This window comes from Sorex araneus, chromosome X (assembly GCF_027595985.1).
Source record: "Sorex araneus isolate mSorAra2 chromosome X, mSorAra2.pri, whole genome shotgun sequence".
Taxonomy (NCBI): Eukaryota; Metazoa; Chordata; class Mammalia; order Eulipotyphla; family Soricidae; genus Sorex; species Sorex araneus.
In genome coordinates, this window is record NC_073313.1 from 37,320,252 (window position 1) to 37,343,849 (window position 23,598).

At 37.5% G+C, this 23,598-nt stretch overlaps 1 protein-coding gene across 1 annotated transcript in view; it reads left to right on the forward strand.

The window, feature by feature from the left end:
• CFAP47 (cilia and flagella associated protein 47) overlaps positions 1-23,598 on the forward strand; it is a 489,064-nt gene that overhangs the window by 370,574 nt on the left and 94,892 nt on the right. The window contains exons 55-57 of the mRNA XM_055121064.1: positions 7,009-7,117; positions 11,285-11,389; positions 15,288-15,444. Of these exons, the coding sequence (XP_054977039.1) occupies positions 7,009-7,117; positions 11,285-11,389; positions 15,288-15,444 (371 nt within the window). The remainder of the gene's footprint in view (positions 1-7,008; positions 7,118-11,284; positions 11,390-15,287; positions 15,445-23,598) is intronic.

The following is a 23,598-nucleotide window of genomic DNA, read 5'->3' on the forward strand; positions in this document are numbered from 1 at the left end:
ACAATACTTTTTTCAATGCTATAGTCTTAGTCTTATAGTATAGTCTTATAGAGTAGTCAAACACATTGACACTGCTACTGCAATGTGTGTTCATTAAACCTCACTGAAGTTTGAACCACTGGTGGTATATATCTGCTTCAAATGTGAGTCACATGTGGTACATCCTCATATCAAAATACAGTACCTCCAGTTTCTTTTTATCTTTGAATATTAATGTATGTGGGTGTTACTCTATTTTATGCATTAGTCCAAGTAGTTGGACTAGAGCGATAGCACAGTGGGTAGGGCATTTGCCTTGCATGCATCTGACCCCGGTTCGATTCCTCTTTCCCTCTTGGAGAGCCCGGCAAGCTACCGAGAGTGCCCTGCCCCAATGGCAGAGCCTGGCAAACTACCCATGGCCTATTCGATATGCCAAAAACAGTAACAGCAAGTCTCAAAATGGAGATATTACTGGTGCCTGCTTGAGCAAATCGATGAACAACAGGAAGTCAGTGCTACAGTCCAAGTAGTTAAGGTCTCTTTCAGTATGATAACCCAGGACTTTAAGTTTCTGGAAATGCCCTTTAAATATATTATCTCTATATTCTCCCAGTTTTTTTCTACACATCAATTCTGGGTTTAGAATGAACTTGGGAGCTTATATTTTAATTTTCTCAGTCTTTTTTTCACTTTTTCTGACATTTGTGCTCAGCATTTTTGCTCAGTTGTATGTTTTGCTATTTCTGTTGAATTTTTTTGTCAACCATCAACCTCTAAGACATTTTGTTGTTGCTTTTATTTAGATGTTTCTTTAGTTTTTTTCTAAAAAAATACTTTCAACACTCTTCTTATTTAATGTTTTATATTTTTCTCTTTTATCCCTGGAGATATGAATGATATTTTAAGAGGTCACCGTCTTTGTTCATATTTGTATACATTCTCATCATTGTTTTCTCTTAGAAAGATCCTCCATCATTTGGTTTGCATTTGATGCCAAGACAGGGAATTGCTAGTTTCATAGAGAAGCTCAGTTTTTAGTTCTCTAAGACATATCATTATTATTTTCCAAAGAGACTGAACCAGTAAACATGCCCACCAACAACAGATGAGACTTTTTTTATCAGCATCTATACCAGCACTATCTTTTGTTGTTGTAATTATTCTATTTTATGTATTTCATTCTTGCATGAGATATCTCATTGTTTTGATTTCTATTTCCCTGATGATAAGTCTTGCAGAGCATTTTTTCCATATAATTAAAGACCATATGTATGTTTTCTTAGGAAGTCCCCATTTTTTGATATGGTTTGTTGTCACTTATTTGTTTTGTTTGTTTCTGTTTTGCTTTGTTTTTTGCTATTTTTGTTAAGTACCCTTTGTCAGATGAATAGTGGACAAATATTCTTCTCAGTCTATGGGTATCTTTTGTTCTAGTAATTTCTTTTGCAGTGCAGAAGATTATTATTTTAAGTTCTTCCACATGTTTATTTTACTTTTGTTTGCTTGGCAAATGGCATGAGTCATTGAAATGCCTTTAGAATCACTGTCATGATGATTTTCCCTCAATATAATTTATGGATTTAGACATATTATCAAGGTCTGTAATCCATTTTTACAGTAGGCTAAGCAGTTTTCCCAGTACCATTTGTTGAAGAAGCTTTCCTTGCTCCAGTTCACACTCCTAAATTCTTCATGTATATATACATATATGTTAATATGTATCTATAATATACATATTTGGCCTTTGATTATATTGAGACTGAAGCTGTCATTGAAGCCCTAGCCAAACAGGGCGTTCAAACTCAGTACATGAGGATCCTCCACAAGCTGTATTACGGATTCACCACCAGGATCTCACCGTTCTACAAGGAAATTTCATTGATGTTAAGAGAGGAGTTCAGCAGGGCAATACCATTTCACCAAAACTCTTCAGTGCCACCCTCGAGAATATCATGCAACAACCAGAATGGGAAGGATTGGGAGTGAAGATAGATGGTCGGCAACTACACCACCTCCGCTTTGCTGATGACATCGTTCTAATAATACCAAATATTAGCCAAGAAGTACGAATGCTAGCCTACTTCGACCATGAGTGTGGAAAAGTCAGACTACAGCTGAATCTCACGAAGACAATGTTCATGAGAAACGAACTAGTTCCTGACATTCCATTTGCTCTCAATGGAATAAACATCTCCAAATGCAGCAGTTATGTGTACCTAGGTCGAGAACTCAACATGATGAATGACCTGGCACCTGAGCTGTGCAGGAGAAAGAGAGCGGCGTGGAACACCTTCAAGACTGTCAAAGAAGCCATTAAGAGGATGAAGAACCTCCAGCTCCAGGCACATATTTTCGACTCCACCGTTCTTCCTGCAATAACATATGCCTCAGAGACCTGGGCCCTACAAGAACAGGATAAGAACGCTATTCAGGTCTCCCAAAGAGGAATCAAAAGAGCTATGTTTGAAGAATGGGCACTGGTTGAGGGATGGGTAAATGATCGCGTTCTTCTTCTTTTTCTTCTTCTTCTTCTCTGTCTCTCTCTCTGTCTCTGTCTCTGTCTCTGTCTCTCTCTCTCTCCCTTCCTCCCTCTCTCCCCCCTTTTTGGGCATTATGATTTGCAATACAGACACTGAGAACTTATAATGTTGTTCCTTTACCTATTTTTAGGACTCACATCTTATCCAGAGTGATAATTTCCAACTATTATTGTCATAGTGGTTTCTTCTTCTCTATCCCATCTACCATTTATAACTTCATTTTTTTCTAATAGCTGCGTAGCATTCCATTGTGTAGGTGTACCAAAGTTTCTTTAACCAATCAACTGCTCTCAGGCACTAGGGCTGTTTCCAGATTCTGGCTATGTGAATGGTGCTGCAATTAACATAGAGGTGCAGATGACTTTTCTGCAGTGTGTTTTTGGGGCCCCAGAGTATATTCCCTGAATGGCATTGCTGGGTCATATGGAAACTCAATTTCTAGCTGTTTAAGGAATGCCCATATTGTTTTCCAAAAAAGGCTGGACCAGTTGGCATTACCACATCTCTCCCTGAATCTGCAACAGCACTGGTTGATATTATTCTTTTTGATGTGTGTGTGCCAGACTCTGTGGTATGAGATGATTTCTCATTGTTGTATTGATTTGCATCTCCCTGATGATTAACAATGCCAGGCATATTATTTTGGCCATTTGTATTTATTCTTTGAGGAAGTTTCTGTTCATTTTGTCTTCCCAGTTTTTATGGGTTTGATCCTTTTTTATTGTTATGTTCTATCATTGCCTTATATTTCTTGGATATTAATTCCTTATTTGATGAATATTGGGCAAATATTTTTGCCATTCTGTGGCTGTGTCTGTATCCTGTTCACTGTTTATTTTGAGGTGAAGAAGCTTTTTAGTTTAATACAGTCCAGTTTGTTTCTCTCTGGTTCAATTTGCTTGGTCAGTGGTACATTTTGACAACATTAATTTTCCCTATCCATGAGGAGGGGATTTGTCTCCATTTCCTGGTGTCCTCTTTTATGTTTTGAATTAGTATTTTAGAGTTTTCTTCATATAGGTTCTTCACCACTTCAGTTAAGCTGATTCCAAATTACATGATTTTCTGAGGCACAATTGTGAGCTCATTTCTTTTAATATCTCTTTTTTCTCTTCCATTATTTGTATATAGAAAAGCTATGGGTTTGGGGGTATTGATTTTGTAACCTGCCACTTTACTATATGAAAGTATTGTTTCTAGAAACTTTGTATAGAGTCTTTAGGGTCTTTTAAGTATAGTTACATGCCATCAGCAAATAATGAGAGTTTGACTTCCTTTCCTCTGTATGCCCTTGATATCTTTTTCTTGCCTAACTGCTAAAGCAAGTACTTCCAGTACTATATGGAATAGAAGTGGTGAGAGTGAGCACCCTTGTCTTGTGATTGATCTTAGAGGGAAGGCTTTTAGTTTTTCCCCATCAAGAATATTGCTTGCTGTGGGCTTGTGGTAGATGACTTTGACTATATTGAGGAAAGTTCCTTAAACTCCCATTTTGTTGAGAGTTTTATCATAAATGGATGCTTGGCCTTGTCGAATGCTTTCTCTGTGTCTGTTGATACGATCATACTTTTTTATCTCTTCTATTTTTGTGTTATGTTGGTTATGTTGGTTGACTTGTGAGTGTTAAAACATTCTTGCATTCCTGGGACAAATCCTACTTAGTCATAGTTCATAGTGTATAATCTTTTTGATGAGTTGTTGGATTCTACTTGCCAGAGTTTTGTTGAGGATATTTCCATCTCTGTTTATCAGGGATATCATCCTGTAATTCCCTTTTTTGGTTGTGTCTCTGTCTGCTTTTGTTATTAGGGTGATACTTGTCTCATAGAAATTGTTTGGTAGTGTTTCCGTTTCTTCAGTTTCTTGGAAAAGCTTGAAAAGGATTGGCAGTAGGTCCACTTTAAACTAAGTTTGGAAGAATTCACTAGGTAATCCATCTGGGCCAGGGATTTTGTTTTGGGGGATAGTTTTGATTACCATTTCAATTTCCTCTATGGTGATAGGTCTGTTAGGTATTCCAAATCTTCTTGATTCAGCCTTGGGTGGTTATTAGAATCCAGGAGTTTATCCATTTCTTCAAGGTTCTCTTGTATTGTGGTACAGAGTCTCAATGTCATCTCTAATAACTTTCTAATGAATTTCTATTGTTTCTGTTGTGATGCTCCCCCTTTCACTTCTGATTCAGTTTTTTTGGGTTCTGTCTCTCTCTTTGTGAGTCTTGCTAGTTGTTTATTGTATTTTCTCAAAGAACCAGCTCTTGCTTTTATTGATCTTTTGGATTGATTTTTGGGGTTCCAGCTCATTAATTTCTGCTCTGTTTTATTATATCCTTTCTTCTGCCTGATTTTGGCCCTTTTTGGTCATTTTCCAAGACCTGAAGTTGTGAAGTTAAGTTATTTATGTGGACACTTTCTTCCTTCCTGATGAATGCTTGCAGAGCTATAAACTTTCTTCTTAACACCACTCTTGCGTGTCCGCAAATTCTGATAGCTCAAGTCTTCATTCTTGTTTGTTTACAGGAATCTTTTGATTTCCTATCTAAGCCACTGGTTCTTCATTAGTGAGCTGTTTAATTTCCAGGTGTTTGATTTGATTATCTGTTTCTGATTAACTTCTATTTTCAATTCATCATTGTTTGTAAAGATAGTTGATACTGTTTCTGTCCTCTTGATTTTATGGAGGTCTTTTTTGTGGCCCAGCATCTGGTCTGTCTTGGAAAATGTCCATGTGCACTGTTGAAGAATGTGCATTTAGCTTTTTATCATAGAAAATCCATATATATATACATACATATATATGTATGTATACCTACTCCTTCTCTTCCATATCTTCCCTCAAATTAAGTATTTCCTTGCTGAGATTTAGTTTAATTGATCTATCAAGAGATGATAAAGTGATGTTGAAATCTCCAGCTACTACTGTGTTTCTGTCAGTGTCTTTCTCCAAGTCTATTAGCAGTTGTTTTAAGTATTTTGCATAAAAATATATGCAGCAGGTGCAAATCCCTTGATTATTAAGAAATGGCATTTACTGTCTCTTATAAACTTCTTCAGTCTGAAGTATATGGCAACTAATACTAGTATGTCCACCCCTGCTTTTTTGAGGGAGTTGTTTGCTTGAAGAATTGTTTTTCAGCCTTTGACTTTGAGTATGTATTTGTATTTACTGTTCAAATGTGTTTCTTGCAGGCACCAGAGTGTTGGATTCAATTTCATAATCCATTCTGCCACTCTATGCCTCTTGATTGATGCATTTAGTCCATTGACATTGAAGGAGATTATTGTGAAGGGGGTATTGTGCCATCTTCATGTAGGAGTTTGGAATACACTTGGGGCTCATCTTGTCTTAAAGTAGCCTGTTTATTTCTTATAACAATTGTTCTTCTTTCAGTCTATGAAGTTTCTGTGTTGTTTAACTGCCAAGTTGTGTATTTTTTTCCCAGTCTGAATGAGAATCTGGCTGGGTAAAGTATTCTTGGAGAGGTGTTCATTCAATTGAGTTTTTTTCACTATATCCCACCACTGTCTTCAGGATAGAGGGTGTCATCTGATTAGTCTGCTGTGAATCTTCAGGATGCACCTTTGTAAGCAATTTCCTTTGAATTTGTTGCTTTTGGCATTATTTCTCTATCTGTAGCTTTTATCATTCTGTTTAGTAAGTGTCTTGGGATATTTTCATCTGGATTTCTATTAGCTGGTGTCCTTCTGGCCTTCTGGATCTGGGTGGATGCCCTCTTCAGCTCTGAGAACTTCTCAGCAATGATGGCTTTAACAATTGCTTCTTCATCTGGGTTTTCTTCCTGTCCCTCTGGGACCCCAATGATTCTTATGTTGCTCCTTTTGAATTCATCCTGATGTTCTCTCATCATGTGTTGGCTTATTTTGAGCTTCTTTTCCATCTTCTGCTGTTATCTAGAGATTCTCTGTACATCATTATGGAGCTCACTGTTTATGTCCTCAGCATTTGTTACTCTGTTGTTGAAGCATTCCATTGAGTTTTTCATTTCACCTACCAGGTTTTTCAGATCTGTCACTTCTGTTTGTAATTTAGTTTGTATTTTCCTTACTTCTGCTCTCGTGTCCTCTTGTATTTTATTGGCACCTTAATTCACTAAGCTTGCTGGGTTTCTGCATTGCTTTACATTGTGATCTTTGCAGTTTGGAATAGTTTCTTATATGTCGTTGTGTGCTTAGGAAGCTACAGTTAGGGTACCTTTATTCGTTTATCATGTGTTATGGAAAGATAAAGAAATGCAGAGCTGCAGAGTGAAGCCCGCACCTTCATGGGCAAGGTTGGTTCCTGCCTTGGGGAGGAGCAGTGGTGACCTTGACATCTGTCCAGAGCCCTGGCTCATGTTGAGATGAGGCCTTTCTCTACTCAGTATAATTTTGAAAGATGCAAGTCAGTCCATAACTGTCACCAACTTTATCAAATTTTCAGTGAACACATTTTCAAACACATTTATGAACTTTGTCTTTCCTTTCAGGTATATCAGTCAAAATATTACTTTAAATAATCCTACATATCAAGTGTTGGAATTGAAAGGAATTAGCACTAATCCTGTAAATTTTATCCTGCAATTACCTGATGAGCCAGTAAGTATATTCAGAAAACAAAATAAGCCACCGCAACTAGTGTTTTCTGCTTCTGATTTTGGAACACCATATAGGGTAATATTATTTGAATTATTAATAAGGCTTCCAATTTCTAAAATTCAAAAAGAGAATAAATATCCCAAGTTTAATTTATCAAAAGCACCATAACAATATAAATATTTGAAGGTATATCAGATTGAGTGCTGCATATATCACCAAATTCTCATTTATCTGTGCTGTATTTGTGACCTTTTTAACACCCCATAGCACTCCAAAATAATGACATGATTTTGATACAAAAGTCATTCTTTCCTTCCAGAATCCCAAGAGAACCGTTTTCTTTCTAGTATTTCATGAGTGTCTGGCTACCACTCCATTACACACTTCTCTTTCTCTGCTCCATTTTCTCATTTCTTGGTTCCTGACCGTGACTAGAGCTAATCAGTGGTCATCAGACACTTTTCTGCTATGCAAATAATAAATATAGTTTGAAGATTTAACATCACTGTTTCCAAAGCGTAAAATACAAATATGTACACTGAATGCCAAAACCATACTTTCAAGTAAACTTTAAAGTGATATAACAGATTATGTTCTTCAGAGATGTCACATAAATCATGCATGTGGCCTTATTTAAGTTGATATTGTATAGAATTTTTATTTGATGATCCAGAAACATGCAATGTGGTTTCTTAAAACCATTCTCCTGTCAGTCACTGCCAACTGATGCCTATATATACACATATATAAAATTTGTTCACAAGTGCTGCTTATCAAATTAGATATTACTAAGTATTTTCTTGCTGAAATTGTCATAATTCAATTGGAAAAAAATACATTAGTTGTACACACATTTGTGTCACAAAACAATACATGCTGTTCATGTATCACAAAATGCTGCCTACAGTATAAGGTGTTCAGTTACCAAAAATCTGAAATAGCTCCTATAAAGTTGTGTTTTTATATAATTTATTTGACTCCTTTTACAACAGGAAAGACAAATGCCAAACAATGCAGATGATACCACACATTGTATTATGACTTTTACATACTTTTATATATTTATTCATATTCATACTTTTACATATTTATCAAACTTCATTGAATACTGAGTATGAAATTAGTTTAATTATTAGGAAATAACTCAAAAATAATTTTAGAAATGATAAAATACAGTTACAGGGCAAGCACAAGCATACACTGATGGGAATGATAACTTAGAGAGAAAGAGTATATGTACATATAGAGACATACAACTTAATTCTTGGTTTTCCAGAGGATTTGTGTTTACATAAATATTTTTAAATGTTACTGATCTTAAATAACAATAAGTGAATTAGCTGAAAAAAATTATATAACTGAGTTGCTTCCCTTTATATGTTACAAAATATTCAAAGATACAAGTTGAATCATTTGAAGCACAAATTTATACCTATAACTGACTGGGTTTTTGGTTTGTTTTTGTTTGGGGGCCACACCATGCAATGCTCAGCAATTACTCCTGGCTCTACATTCAGGAATTACTCCAGGAGGTGCTCAGAGGCCATATTGAATGCCTATGAATGAACCTGGGTTGGACATGTGCAAGGCAAATGCCCTATCCTTGTCCTTTTGCTCCAGCACCACAACTGATTGTTATATTAACACTTTTCCTTATTTTATCTCTTACATTTCTTATTGTTCAATTTAAAGGTAAATTGTAGCTACTATGTTACCTATACTTATTCAAAGCCTATATTTATTCAAAGAATGGCAATTTCCTATTAATCTAGTTTATATATTGTTTATGGGCTGGAGCTATAGCACAGAGGTAGGGCATTCACCTTGCATGCAGCCGACTGGGGTTCGATTCCTCCGCCCCTCTCGGAGAACCCGGCAAGCTACAGAGATTTTCTCACCTGCACGGTAGAGCTTGGCAAGCTACCTGTGGTGTATTTAATATGCCAAAAACAGTAACAACAAGTCTCACACTGGAGACGTTACTGGTGCCCGCTCGAGCAATTTGATGAGCAATGGGATGATAGTGACAGTGATATCGTTTATATAGATTTTAGTTTATTCACAAGGTTATCTCCTTTTTCAGCAAGAACTTCTGTGACCTCATATATCTGAGTTGGTTATCAAAATGATGCATAGTTACAATTAAATCTCTTAAGTTTCTTCAATCTCTTATTTCAAAAAGATTCTATTTGTGATATATGTATGTATATGTACATATGCATATGTATTCATTATTCTAAACCTATGACAATTGAATTCTAGCCAGTGGTGTTTATATTTCTTTTCCATGAAATTATGAGTGGAAGGTATATTTTTCAGCGAATTTCTGTGAATTTTACTTTAAGTAAGGAATTTTGTTGAGGTACTGCTTGTGTGTATATACTCCCTCAAGCTTCACCACATACCTCTTGACATTTTTTTGTAGAATTTTAATCCAGAGATTAAAAAGAATACTTAAACCACATGGTTAGGAAGAGAGAAACTAGAATTAAAATCTAAGTGCAGCGTTCTGTGGCTTTTCCAATGAAATGACTAATCTTCATACATGTATATGTTGTATACAGCATATGTACATCCAGATAACTATCTTCCGTGGTCTTTCTTTTAATGGAAAGACTGTATGAAATGCAGCTTTGCATATTTGTCGTTTAGCCAAATGTTGATATTGAAAGTAACTTACACCTCTTAAATGCATATCACCTTGAAACAGTGAACAAATCAGTGGAAGAGCCAGCCTTACTTACAAAACCAAAAATACAAAGGTGTTTGCCATAAGGGTGAGGCTGAAGGATTGGATCATGCTGTGTGTGCTAGAACCCCAGGTTTGGTCCCCCGCTTCCACCACCCCATGGTCTCTCAAGAATGACCAGGAGTGATAGAGATCACTGATCTGAGGGTAGTGCCCAGTCCTGCCAGGTATCCCTTAGGAATCCCCTTGCTGCAGGGGCTGGGAACGAGACTCAGTGCTAGAGCACGTCCCTTGCATGCGTGAGTTCCTAATTCAGTCTGCATTACCACAAAACTCAATAATTTGGGGTGAGGGGGCCTCCCAAGCTCTGCTCAGGAAGCCCAAGAGGCCCCTTCCAACAAGTGTCAGCCAGCCAGGCCAGCAGCTCAATGCAAGAAACCTCGGATACAACGTTGGTCTGCCCTGGGGTGCCAATGATTACCCAGGCTACCCCCATACTGCTCAGGGGTTTCTAGTGCCCACCCTCTGGTGCTGGCAGGACAAGATGGTATCTAGGCTAGAACCAGGATTGAACCAAATACACAGCATACATGTGATAAAACATAAAGACAAAGTGAATTGTGCAGTTTTTAAAAAACAGGGTGGGGGCTGGAGCAATAGTACAGCAGGTGGTTCGTTTACCTTGCACGAGGCCAACCTGGGTTCGATTCCCAGCATCCCATATGGTCCTCTGAGCACCGCCAGGGGTGATTCCGGAGTGCAGAGCCAGGAGTAACCCCTGTGCATCGCTGGGTGTGACCCAAAAAGCAAAAATGAAAATAATAAAAATAAATTTAAAAAAGGATGTTGTACAGTGAGCTCTGCTTAGAATCAGTTCCTTACTTTTGATACCACTAAGGCTTTAAATGAGGTTCCCACTGCTAATTCTCACCACTTAAGATACACTGATACATCTCAATGATTGATAAGGTATGGGTTCTTGAATAAAGTGCCTGTTTCTATATTTTGAGGGTTCTAACTCAGCTTAAAAAATTAACTGACTTTTTCGGGTCCAGAGAGAGTACAGTGGGTCTGGTGCATGCCTTGCATACAGCTGATCTAGATTCAATCCCTAGCACCCCAAATGGCCCTCCGAGCCCTACCAGGCGTGATTCCTGAGTGCATCAGGAGGATTTACCACTGAGCATTGTTGGGTGTGGCCCAGAACACCCCCAAAATTAATTGATTATTTAATAGAAGTAATGAATTTATGTGATTATTTTCTATGAGAGGAACATGGCATTAACATTTGTAAACACTGTTTACCATAGGCTTTTTTACCTATATTCGCGAAGCAGGCATACTGTGAATGGATAATATGTACAAGGAAGTATATTAGTCACACACATATAAACTCAGCACATACATAGCATACAAAGATGTTGATATAGAACAAAATAACTGATATTTGTTTTTCTTTTCTTTCTGAATTTTCACAGCTGGTCATACCACCATTTTCTAGCAAGGAGATATCTTTTCATTATTATCCTTCTGCACTTGGAAAGACAAATCAACAAGGTTCTATCATCTTCTCTTGTTCTCAGGTATGATAGAATTTTCTTGGACCAAGTCAAGTTAATTAAATATGAAGTCAAGACATAAGCCTAACAAACAAAATAAGTTCATTGTAAATTAAGTAGTATTTTGAAAATATATTACATCTGAATATGGCATTTTTAAATCCTTAGATTGCTTCAGAATATATAACCAAATTTAAGACATAGCTATCTTAATGTTCATGTCAAATGTATGACATGTGTATTAATTATATAGATTTTAGTACTCAATTTTTGTAAATACAAATACAGGATTATTTTTAAATGTCATATTGCAAATAGATTATTTTTTCCATCAATTTTATTTGTATGCCATGCCTGAATAATAGTAATCTTAAACAACGGTTAATAATTTGTAAGCACCTTTAAGCTTGCCACATGCCATTCTAATAATGTCCTCAGTATGTTCTTAAACACAGTGCTTTGGTGCATGTACGATTAACCCCATTTCACAGAGCAGGAAACTGAAAGATATTAAGCTCAGGCAGCTTGGAAGAAGACGAACTCAGAACCTTTGGCTTTAACTTACCTTTGTGACTTTTTATAGTTTAGCAAACAATTTTAAATCTCTTTCTGACCTGGAAAATTTGCATAGCTTTTTACATTTCTTACTATTTTTGCTTCTTCAAGTTTGAAGAAGAGCAATATAAATGTATGCACGTAATTTGTATCCCAGGGACCTTCCAGGATCTTATGAAAGCCTGCCATCTGAAAGAGAATGGAATCAAATAAAACACAGGGTCCCCATGTCAAAAAAAAAGTCTTAAGGGGGACTGATGTGTGCTCTTTTCCACTTAAAAAGTGTAATTTACCTACAGAACAATTTTTATTTTTTTCCTTTTTGGGTCACACCCGGCAATGCACAGGGGTCACTCCTGGCTCTGCACTCAGGAATTACGCCTGGCGTGCTCAGGGGACCATATGAGATGCTGGGAATCGAACCCAGGTCGGCCGCGTGCAAGGCAAATGCCATGCCCGCAATGCTATTGCTCCAGCCCCACTATGCGTCTAGGGGCTCAAGCCCCAAGAACAAAAATTTTGAGGCTTTTTAATTTCCTCACTGACATACATGGCCTGGAAGTATACTTGATTCTGAAAAATTTCAATGAAACAAAAAACCTTTAAGATAGAAGAGAAATGAAAGTTATTCTAGTGGTTATTTTCTTTTTTAAAAAAACAATAACAAGGCCTGTTTTTGCAGGGAAGGGGTGAAAATTGTGTCACACACAGCGATATCCTGGGCTTCTCCTGGCTCTACTCAGGGATCAGCCCTGGCAGGGTTGGGGGACCATATTTGGTGCTAGGAATCAACCTGGGGGTTGGCTGCATGCAAAGGAAGCTCCCTGCTCGCTATACATTGCTCCGACCCCAACAAGACTGATTTTTGAATCATAGTTCCATAGAAGGATGATCCCCTTCACCTTAACTAGTGGAAACCATTTAGTTGTCTGCATTTCTGGTTGAAATTATTTTTATTCAAAGACAATTATAAATGAGTTTAACACCTAGAGCTTGATTTTAGTCATTTTGAGCATCTCCTTCTCCAAGGAGTCATCTGTGCTAAAACTTCAGGCAATAATTCATCCTTTCAGCCGTCTAGGCCTTTTCAATGTACTGCACTAACCTTTTTGATTTTTTTTGTTGTATTTTCTTTTCTTATTGCCCCTTTTGTTTCCTTTTAATTCATGGATTATTCTGATGTCGCTTTTACTTAATTGTGTCAATGAGCATTCTTTGCTAACAAATTTATTTCATCCTGTTTTTAATGAACTTTGAAAATAGCCTATAGCTTATATAAGTAGAGGCATATAAAGAAGATTTTTTTAAATAAAATTTTAGGATTGACTTTTCCAAGAGTTTTTTTTGTCATTAGGAAGAAAATCTCACAAATAATTTTCTGCCTCTCTCACTTCTACTCACAAATATATATGAACTGACATTTGCAATAGAGCAGCTGGTTAATATAAAATCTACTGTGCCCATAGCAATAGAACAGCGAGTAGGTCGTTTGCCTTGCACGCAGCCAACCTGGGTTCAATCCCCGGCATTCCATATGACCCCCCAAGCACTTCCAGGAATAATTCCTGAGTGCTGAACCAGGAGTAATGCCTGAGCATTGCTGGGTGTGGCCCAACTAAAGCAAAAATAAGTAAATAAATTGATGCTTTTAGGATAAGTTTTAATTATGTCTAAATGTGATTGCTGAACTTAATGACCATGATTTATTATTCATTCAATTTGTTTATGACTTGAATCCACCTGAAGAACTCTACATTGTGAAAATTTAACTCTAGCTTTAAGCACAGATTTTAAGATCCTGATACTTATTTGGTTAGGCTGTCATAAATTTAAATATCAGCAACCCATCTTATGCTCCCACAGTCTTTAAATATGTGTTATCACATAAAAATAAAAAGAATAATAGTAAGTAACAAATGTGGTTACTGGCTCTTTAGTTGTCTTTTGTAGTTATGCTCATTTCCAGAGGTTTAAAATTACACTATTTCTGTCACCCAGCATTTATTTCACAAAGTAGCCAGCAGTAAATAATCTACATAAAAGAGTAGTTATTTTAATTGTCTATGACTCTTGGCTCCAGTCAATTATGCATAATCAAAATAAAACATCATCATCAAAAATATAGAGAATTTATGTGAATAGAGTCATACAGTCATTTGAAGATAATATGAAAATAAAACTTGCCTTCAGTCTTCCTATTCAGAGACGTGCTTTATAGATTTCCTGTCACTAGCTCTCCTACTTGAAAACAATCTTAAAGCAAGTTTCCCTCTTTTATTAGAAGTTAGGCCTGGAAACCACTATGTAGTTGGAAATTTTGTAAAGTTGGACATTATTCATTGTTTTTTATTTAATGACCTCTTCGTTCATCAGTAACATTAGCAAAGTATTTGTTTAATTATTTGGGAGGAGGTCACAGCTAGCTCAGGGCTTACTTCTGGCTCTACGTTCAAAGTTGATTCCTAGAGTGGCTTGCAGGACTATACGGGGAGCAAGTGCTTTACCTGCTGCACTATCTTTTAGCAAATTATTTAGCACAGAACTGAGTCACAATCTGTTATACTCGCAAGAAACTTCTATTCTAAATGAGTACAAAGGGGACTTTTTAAAAAATTTTTATTGAATCATTGTGAGATAGTTACAAGCTTTTGTGTTTGGGTTACAATCACACAATGATCAAACACCCATCCCTCCACCTGTGCACATTCCCCACCACCAATAGTCCCAGTATACTCCGCCTTTTCCACCCTCCCCCTGCCTCCATGGCAGACAATATTCAAAGGGGACATTTTCAAATAGAGCTTTGGGGGCTTGTGAAACCCAGATAAGCATAGCCACATTCAGTCTTCTTCAGTACTTTTGGAGTCATTTTGCATAAATGAGATAATACACCATACTAGGCAGTGAAGAGAAATAGTATGACTGTGTACACTTCCTTTTAATGGGACTTTAATCTGAGCCTCTCTGTTTTTATATAACTATCTACATTGCATGTACAGTTTATCAGAAGATTGTGGAAATTCCATACTGCATATTAGACAAATTGATTTTTTTTAAAGAAAAAAACCCGTAAGAAGATACGCAGTCTTCTTTCATTAAGATATTGTTTGCATGAATAACCTCGTATGCACTGAAATAATATTTGAATACAGGTCTTTTTGTCCTCTTTCAGCGTTAAGACTATTTTAATCTATTTTCAGTTAAATCAAAAGGAAATTGGAAAAAAAACATAGAACAGCGCATGTTAAGCATTATCAACAAAGCTTTCTTACTTGCCAGATATTTTGTTGATTTCATGTGTTTAAGTATTGCAAATAAAATTTATGTAATTAGGTATATATGTTAAAAATCTTTATGTTTTAAACAGTTTGAAGAGTGGGTTTTTAACGTCTCTGGAATGGGACTATATCCTATCTCTCTGAACATTGAAAGAATAAGCACTTATATTCGTCTTCCTAAATGCGTTGTTATACCGTTCCAAAATCCCACCATGGAAGAAGTCATAGTTGATATCACACTAACAAGTAAGTTATTTTTCTTGCATTTTTCATGTTATTTTTCTTAATGAAACTTGCTTTTTTAGAAAATCAAAAAGAATTTCAGAGGTAGGGAACACTTTAGACATTAATTTATTGAACAGCATAATTATTTTTGGATATGGGGGCATTTTATAACTGGCAGTGCTGAGGGTTTATTCCTGCCTCCATGTTCAGGGATCACTCCTAGTGGGGCTTTGGGTACCATATGTGGTGCCTGTGATCAACATGGTTCAGCCATGTGCAAGGCAAGCACCCTCAAAACATAATTTCATGAGAGAATATGTAAGGTCTAAGAATTGAAGTATCTTAACTGAAATAATAATTCATAAATTGTGGGGCTAGAACCAGAAATTAGGGAATAGTATAGTAAGTCATAGTCTTTCAACTGTATCAGTGAAAACAAATCTATAAATTAATAAGAATGTAGTATTCTTACATTACTCAATTATGCTAATGCTACTTCCTCAGGCATTTGTAGAAATTTCAGGGTTCTGTTTCTGTTTCCTTTCCACCTTTTTTTGTAAATACAAAGCACATTTGGATGAAATTTTTATTTTTAAAATTTAAAAAAAATACGTTTTTATGTCGCATTGAAGACACATGTTTGTTCATATCACATGAAATATTTGATCACTTTGTATTAAGTCAACAAATTACATGAATCTAAAATTTAAAATGGCACTCTGAGTATTTAAAACACATTTAAAATTTAATAATGGGTATCACTAGTTCTATAAGTATTATAACTACTATTTAAACAACTGCCAATACTATTACTAGGATACATTTTATAAAATTTTTGTGTTTCGACTAAATGGAATATATATGTTAAGATTTTTAATAGAAATTAACCAACTAACTCTCTAGGATGGTTATACTATTGCAGTTCATGATGCCGCTTCTTGAATCTTTCAAGAACTAATTAATAGCATTCTACTGAGTCTCTATCATTCTGTTTGGGAGAAAGTTGGTGTCACCATTGCAAATTTATTATCTTTTCATTAATTCCGCATTTGAGCACTTTTATTGGCATCTTGGAGTTATGGTTTAATTTGGGGCAGTGCTCAGGACTGACTCCTGGGTCTGTGTTCAAAGATCACTCCTTCCTAATGTGACCCGAGAGACAGTATGGGGTACCAGAGATCAGACTCAGATCAGCAGTCTGCAAAGCAAGTGCTATATCTACTGTACTATCTCTCTGATACCCCACATCGTGGAGATTTTTATCTCTCCAGGTCATCTCTTTGGTATTCTTCATATAAAATAATAAGACACCTAAAGTAAAATTTCCTTATAATTATTTTGGCTATGGTGTGAAGAAGAGACATGCAGTGTTTAGTGACAGTTGACTATCAACTCAGGAACATTAGTTTTTTTAGTACGAAGATGACTAAACTAACATGAATAGCAGGAGCGTTATGAATTAGCAGGAGAAGGAAGCCAGGCCAAATAGTAGCTAAACATAAGAAAGTTGGGGTATAACTGGATGGACAGATCCGAGTTGAAGGAGAAGTGAATAGTCAAGAACAGCAGTGCCTTGGTGTCTTTGGATAGGCAGAGGTGAGATCCGATAACGTGGATGTAGATAAATTGTTAGGAAGTAGAGAGGCTTTGGAATTAAGAGTGGTTATCTTCTCAGTTCTGTAGCACTACAGCACTGTCATCCCGTTGTTCATCGATTTGATCAAGCGGGCACCAGTAACATCTCCATTATGAGACTTGTTACTGTTTTTGGCATATGGAATACGTCATGGGTAGCTTGTCAGGCTTTGCCGAGCAGGAGGGATTCTCTCAGTAGCTTGCCGGGATCTCTGAGAGAGACAGGGGAATCAAACCCTGGTCAGCCGTATGCAAGGCAAACACCCTACCTGCTGTGCTATCGCTTCAGTCCATTTTCAGTTCATGTGCTGATAATACAAATGATGGAGTAAGAGATTTGGAGAATGGCATGGTGATGTCAAATAACTGTTGAAAGGAAAGGAATAACTAAGCACCAGAGAAGCAAAGTTCATGAAGCTGGTTCACGTTACAGGGCTTAGAATCCCTGGTGTGAGAACAGAGAAGTCTGATGGTTGTGTATTTCCAGGGAATTGGAATTTTCAGGAGAGTTGTAGCTGAATGACTTATAACTACAAAAGTATTTGGGAACAGTGATTAACATGAAACATAAATCATAATACAATTTGTAGCATCTGAACCTTTCTTTTTTTCAATTTTTTGTTTTTTGGTCACACCTGGCGATGCACAGGGGTCACTCCTGGCTCTGCACTCAGGAATTACCCCTGGCAGTGCTCAGGGGACCATATGGGATGCTGGGAATTGAACCTGGGTTGGCTGCGTGCAAGGCAAATGCCCTACCCGCTGTGCTATTACTTCAGCCCCACATCTGAAGTTTTCTTTAACTGGTAAAAAAAAATTCTGCTTTGTGAGGTATTAGAGTGTTCATAGAGCTGGTGGAGCACTTACCTTGCAAAGGGCTGGCCCAGGCTTGATCCTTGACACCCTATGTAGCCCCCAAACTCTCTAGGAGTGATCCCTGAGTGCAGAGCCAGGTGTAAGTCCTGAGCACCGCTAGATGTAATCCAAACACACACACACACAAATATTCTGCTTTGTGACAGTAATAAACTCTAAGGTTGAAAAATATTTACTAGCTTACATGATATTAAAGTCCTTTACTTATATCTATAAATTAAGTACTTAAACTACTTAAAGTACCTAAATATATAATCTGTTTTACTTAAATCTATAAATTAAGTACTCATCTACTCTTTCTTGCTTAAATGTGAGAACATTCAGTGTCTCCCTTCTTCCCTTGAATTGGGAAGACTGGAGACGAAGGAAAGCAGTCACTTCTCATATGTTCTTTGTTCTACTTTCTCCCTTTCTTTCCGGTCTCCTTTGGATTTCTTGGTGATGAAAACTCTTTGTCATAACCACTTCCTTGTTTTAAATGGACTGCATTTTTTTTTCTTTTTGGGTCACACTTGGGTCACACACAGGGGTCACTCCTGACTTATGCACTCAGGAATCACTCTTGGGGGTGCTCAGGGGACCATATGGGATGCTGGGAATCGAACCCGGGTCTGCCGCGTGCAAGGCAAATGCCCTACCCGCTCTGCTATCGCTCTAGTCCCACGGACTCCATTTTTTTGTTAAATACCACCTACATGTCTACACTCCATGGTGACTCAACCTGAATTGCTGAAGGATCATGGGGAAACATAGCTGACAAGAAGAATAAAAATGTTTAACACATGTGTATTTGTCAACTATACTCTATAAAAGTGTGATGCATACCATCTCATTTCAAGAATTGTAGAATCTCTAAGTTAGCATAGGATTGTGCAATTCTTTGCTGTCTTTCAGAAGAAGATAAATGTGTTCCTGCATATGCTATAAAATTCATAAAGTCCCCTTAGGGAAGTGGATAGCAAGATCTATATGAGAGTACCAACAGGTCAACTGGTTCTGCATTCCTCATTTCTCTATAAATAGATAAGGAAATAAGGTTTTAGATATATGACCTATGTAAAGATATCTTTCAGAGACCGCAGTGTTTCCAAGAAGGTGGCATTTTTAGGATCGGAAACTCATCAAACGCTTATATTGCCAAATTCTCTGACTTCTTTTCTTTTGCTCATGAATTTAGCTGTCCAGTACCTTTCTCAGAAATAATTGTTCTTTGATATTCAAGTAATCACTTCTTTTTTATTTCGCTCGGGATGGGAATGTGGGGTGGGAGGCACAATTTGACCTCCCTGGGCACCACCTGTAGCCATGCTTGGGAAGCCATGCATTTCCGGAGCCCCGATCCAGGGCGCTTTGCATGCCGTGTGTGCTCAGCCTGGTGAGCTCTCTCCTGCCCTGTGATATTCTTTTTTTCACTTTTGTTTCATTCTGTCACCCATAAATTTTTCAGTTGAACATTATGTAAGACACAAAAAGATTGTATTTCAGGAGTCTTTCAGATCTTAATCTGTGCCAGCTTCAAAAGACGGAGAAGACAGGTAGCTAAAAAGGCAAGGACATGAACACCGGGAAAATAGTATGGATGATCCAAAACTAACCCTGAATGAGTGCCATGCGCAGCGGGATGCTACAGAAAAGTTTTCAAATAGCATAGGATTTGTTCTTTGCCACCACACCCTAGCTTTGCGAACCTTGCTATGCTAAGTAATTTATAGAGAGGCGAGCCTTGCAGTCCTTTTCTGTGTAGACGTGGGGCCTTAAAATATCCCAAAACCATTCAGTGAGTGAGTAGTAGAACAGGGTCCTGAACTCTTTTTCCTGCTCACTCTTTTTTCCTGGACTGCCTGCCAATTCAGAGTTGTCTGATTATAGGTGGGACTTAGGAACATTTTGTTTCCTCTCTCCATTACTGGAAAAAAGATACCCCTCATCCTGTCGAAGATTCTCATGGGCTGCTACTGTCTGCTTTCAGCTCTCACTTTTTATAAATGACATCAGACTCCGGTTCTACCTGATTCACACATGCACATGCGTGGGTTTTCCACATGGGCCTCCTTCTTTGGTCTGGACATATAATGCTCACTCTGTGACTGTTATGCAGGATTTAGTCACTTTTCCATCAGCTTCTACCCTAGTCCCAGGCTCTATGTCCACCTTACTTAGGCAGAAATAAAGATGGAGTAAGGGAAGTAAAGAATAGGGTATGGAGCAAGTATCTGAATTGTAGCGCTGTCACTGTGGCACTGTCATCCCATTCATCGATTTGCTCGAGTGGGCACCAGTAATGTCTCCATTGTGAGACTTGCTACTGTTTTTGGCATATTGAATATTCCACAGATAGCTTGCCAGGCTCTGCTTCGTGGGTGGGATACTCTTGGTAGCTTGCCGGGCCCTCCGAGAAGGATGGAGGAATTGAACCCGAGTTGGCCGTGTGCAAGGCGAACGCCCTACCCACTGTGGTATCGCTCCATTCCAAGTTTCTGAATTAGAACATTAAAATGTTGGACTAGAGATAGTACAGCAGGTTGGGTGCTTATTGTGGATGTGGCTGATCCTTCTCCAGCACCACTTCTGGATTCCAGAACCCTAACAGGAGTGATCCCTGAGCAAAGCCAGGAGTAAGCCCTGAGTATTGCTGAGTGTGCCCCCAAAACACGATAGAAAAAAATACTGAAACATATTAGTACCTGATGTACATACCAAGTATTTAAGGACACATTTCTATTGTATTTATGTGTCCTTATTTGCATAAACATATTCCAACCTACTAATTTGTATGATTGATAATTACAAGATTACATTAACTCTTGGCTTAGTTTTTACCTAATGGACTATTTTCAGGATTGGCATGTAAATTGATAAGCTAAGAGTTTTTTTTTCTTTTTGGATCACACCTAGCGATGCACAGGGGTTACTCCTGGCTCTGCACTCAGGAATTATTCCTGGCGGTGCTCAGGGGACCATATGGGATGCTAGGAATCGAACTCGGGTCGGCCGCATGCAAGGCAAATGCCCTACCCACTGTGCTATCGCTCTAGCCCCAAACTAAGAGTTTTATATTCACTCACTGTTTATTTTTTAAGGATATATTTTGTACTGCACTTTGTCATATGTACTTTTCAGGCCTCTGTCAGATCTATAATAGACATATACAGTACACATTTATTTTGTGTGGTATTCTACATGTGCACCATGACTATGAATTATATATCTACGTAACTGAATGAGCCAGTGACTGATACAGGCAAAGTAACTATTTTGAATACTTTTCTACTGAAGAAGCTATTCACTCTCTTTTATTCTTAATTCAAATTTAAATGCAACACTAGTGATTTATTCCAATGTTTAAGTGGATTCTTTTCCAGACTTAACTCATTTTATTGATGAGCAAACCAAAATAACAGTAAGCTCAAGGTATGAATACCAATGAGCATATTATTTTTAGAAATATCAACTTTCATTTTGAGGGTTGATAAATATAAACAAAGTACTGTGTTAAGTTGTTATTGAATCATGGTTAATTATGACCCTGCTGTTAACCAGCAGTAATAAAGCACATGGTGTAACATAGTTAGAATAAATTAATCACACTTTTGGGACACTGAGAAGCATTACTAAATGCATTTGATTTCACATGTTAGAGTCAGTTTATGAAAATTTTGTCTCTGGTGGCCTTCTGAATTTTATCTGAAGTGCCACCAGAAGTGAATAAATATTAATGTTAAATGGCCATTAAGAATGTGCATAGTATTATACATAAGAAATGACTACATATAAGAAAAAGTCCCATGCTTTCAGAATCTCCTCAATTCAAGCAATCAACTATTTAAACACTTGGATTAATAAATGAAAAGTATTGAGAGAGAAGTCTTGGCAGAGACATGGGAGTAAAAAATATGTAATAGTTTTTTAATGCCTTGTTTTATTTGGATTATTTGTCTTAGTTTCCTTTTCCCATAACAAATTTATAACATTTTTATACTATAGAAAAGTAGATTTAAATGACTATTATTGACATATTTTTCAGACATGTAATCTGACACTCAATATATAATTACTTTGGTTTTTTTTTCTTTTTGGGTCACACCCGGCTATGCACAGGAGTTATTACTGGTTCATGCACTCAGGAATTACTCCTGGCGGTGCTCAGGGGACCACATGGGATGCTGGGAATCGAACCTGACTCAGCTGTGTGCAAGGCAAACACGCTACCCGCTGTGCTATCACTCCAACCCCTACATTGTTTTTTTGTTAGTATTTATGAGGATTGTTATTTGGTACTCATTTTTTCTTACTTAGTACCTCTCAGTAAGCATTAACTGGGATTATTAAAATATTTACATTCTTGCTCAGGCTAGAGTGGTAGTACTGCGGGCAACCAACCCAGGCATCATAAAATGTCTTAGAACATATTATAATCCAGCATAACATAACACACATTTGATGTCTTACAAGTCATTTAGTAATTTTTAATATAAATCATCGCTTTTATAATATGCTATGAAAGCAAAAACCCAATACTAGCTTGTAGGATAACGGTTGGTTTGTCCTTCCTCGCTGGCCGCTGGAAGCTTGTGTTTGTTGATTGCCCCCCAACCTGTTAATTGCCTTTGTCAGACTCTAACTGGGAAATATTGTCTTTCTCTTCTCCTTAATGTCCTTTGCATGGTTATTATTTCAGAGCAGTTGCTTTTTGTATGGATACAGGAAGACAGTTAAGACAAGCCTGTGGCTTGGGAGTTGACTGACTCCAGATAATATACTTCTTGGACATCTGCTCTCTCGATTTAAGCCACAGTTGCCCTTACTTCCTAGATCCCCAAAATCAGGGTCCCGACAAGGGACTAGATGGACCCAGGCAAGCTGTGAGCCGTGAGCTACCTTGGCATCGAAATGGGCCTGACCAAGTGCCCTAATGCTTAACTATAAGTTAAGAGCTTGGTCATGGACAATTCTGTCGTGATCCGAAAGTAATAACTAGATTTGGACCCTGCTGGGGTTAGGAATGATTGATCTGGCCTGAGCACTGTAGTCTGAGTCTGTGCTAAGATGTCCCCTGGAGAGTCACCCTACAAGCCAAAAAGAGTCTATTACTGTGTCCATACAGAATGGAAAATATTAGGAAAGCCCGAGAACATCCTTTCACGAGTAATCCCCACGCACATGGGGGGCTTTCACAGCCCCACATGCGAGTTTGTGCGGAATTTGTTTTTACACATTGGCCGTTCAGTGTCACGCCATTCTTTGCATACTTCAGTGCTTTACTCAAACAATGTAATGCCATGCTGTGCAGGTGTGGCCCACAAAGAAAATTAAACAAAATTTTGCATTCTGTGTCTATAGTCAGATATTCTGATTTGTTAGTCAGATGAAAGACTCTGTCAGCACATGTTGTCCCAATAATAGGTTTACAGAAGACTATGTGTTGGAAAATTCTACTTTTTTCTTCTTACCTATCGAAATGTTATCTCATCAATAAAGCACGTGTGAACTTAAAGACTCTTTTCTAACACCAGCACAAAGCATTAGAATCCAAAGATTTGACAGATTAAGATAATTTAATATGTACTTCACATTAAAACTTCGGCAATTGTCCACAAAAAGTTACTGCTGACAACTTTATAACATTTTTGTTGTTTTCAATTCCAGGGTCTATAAGAGGACTAT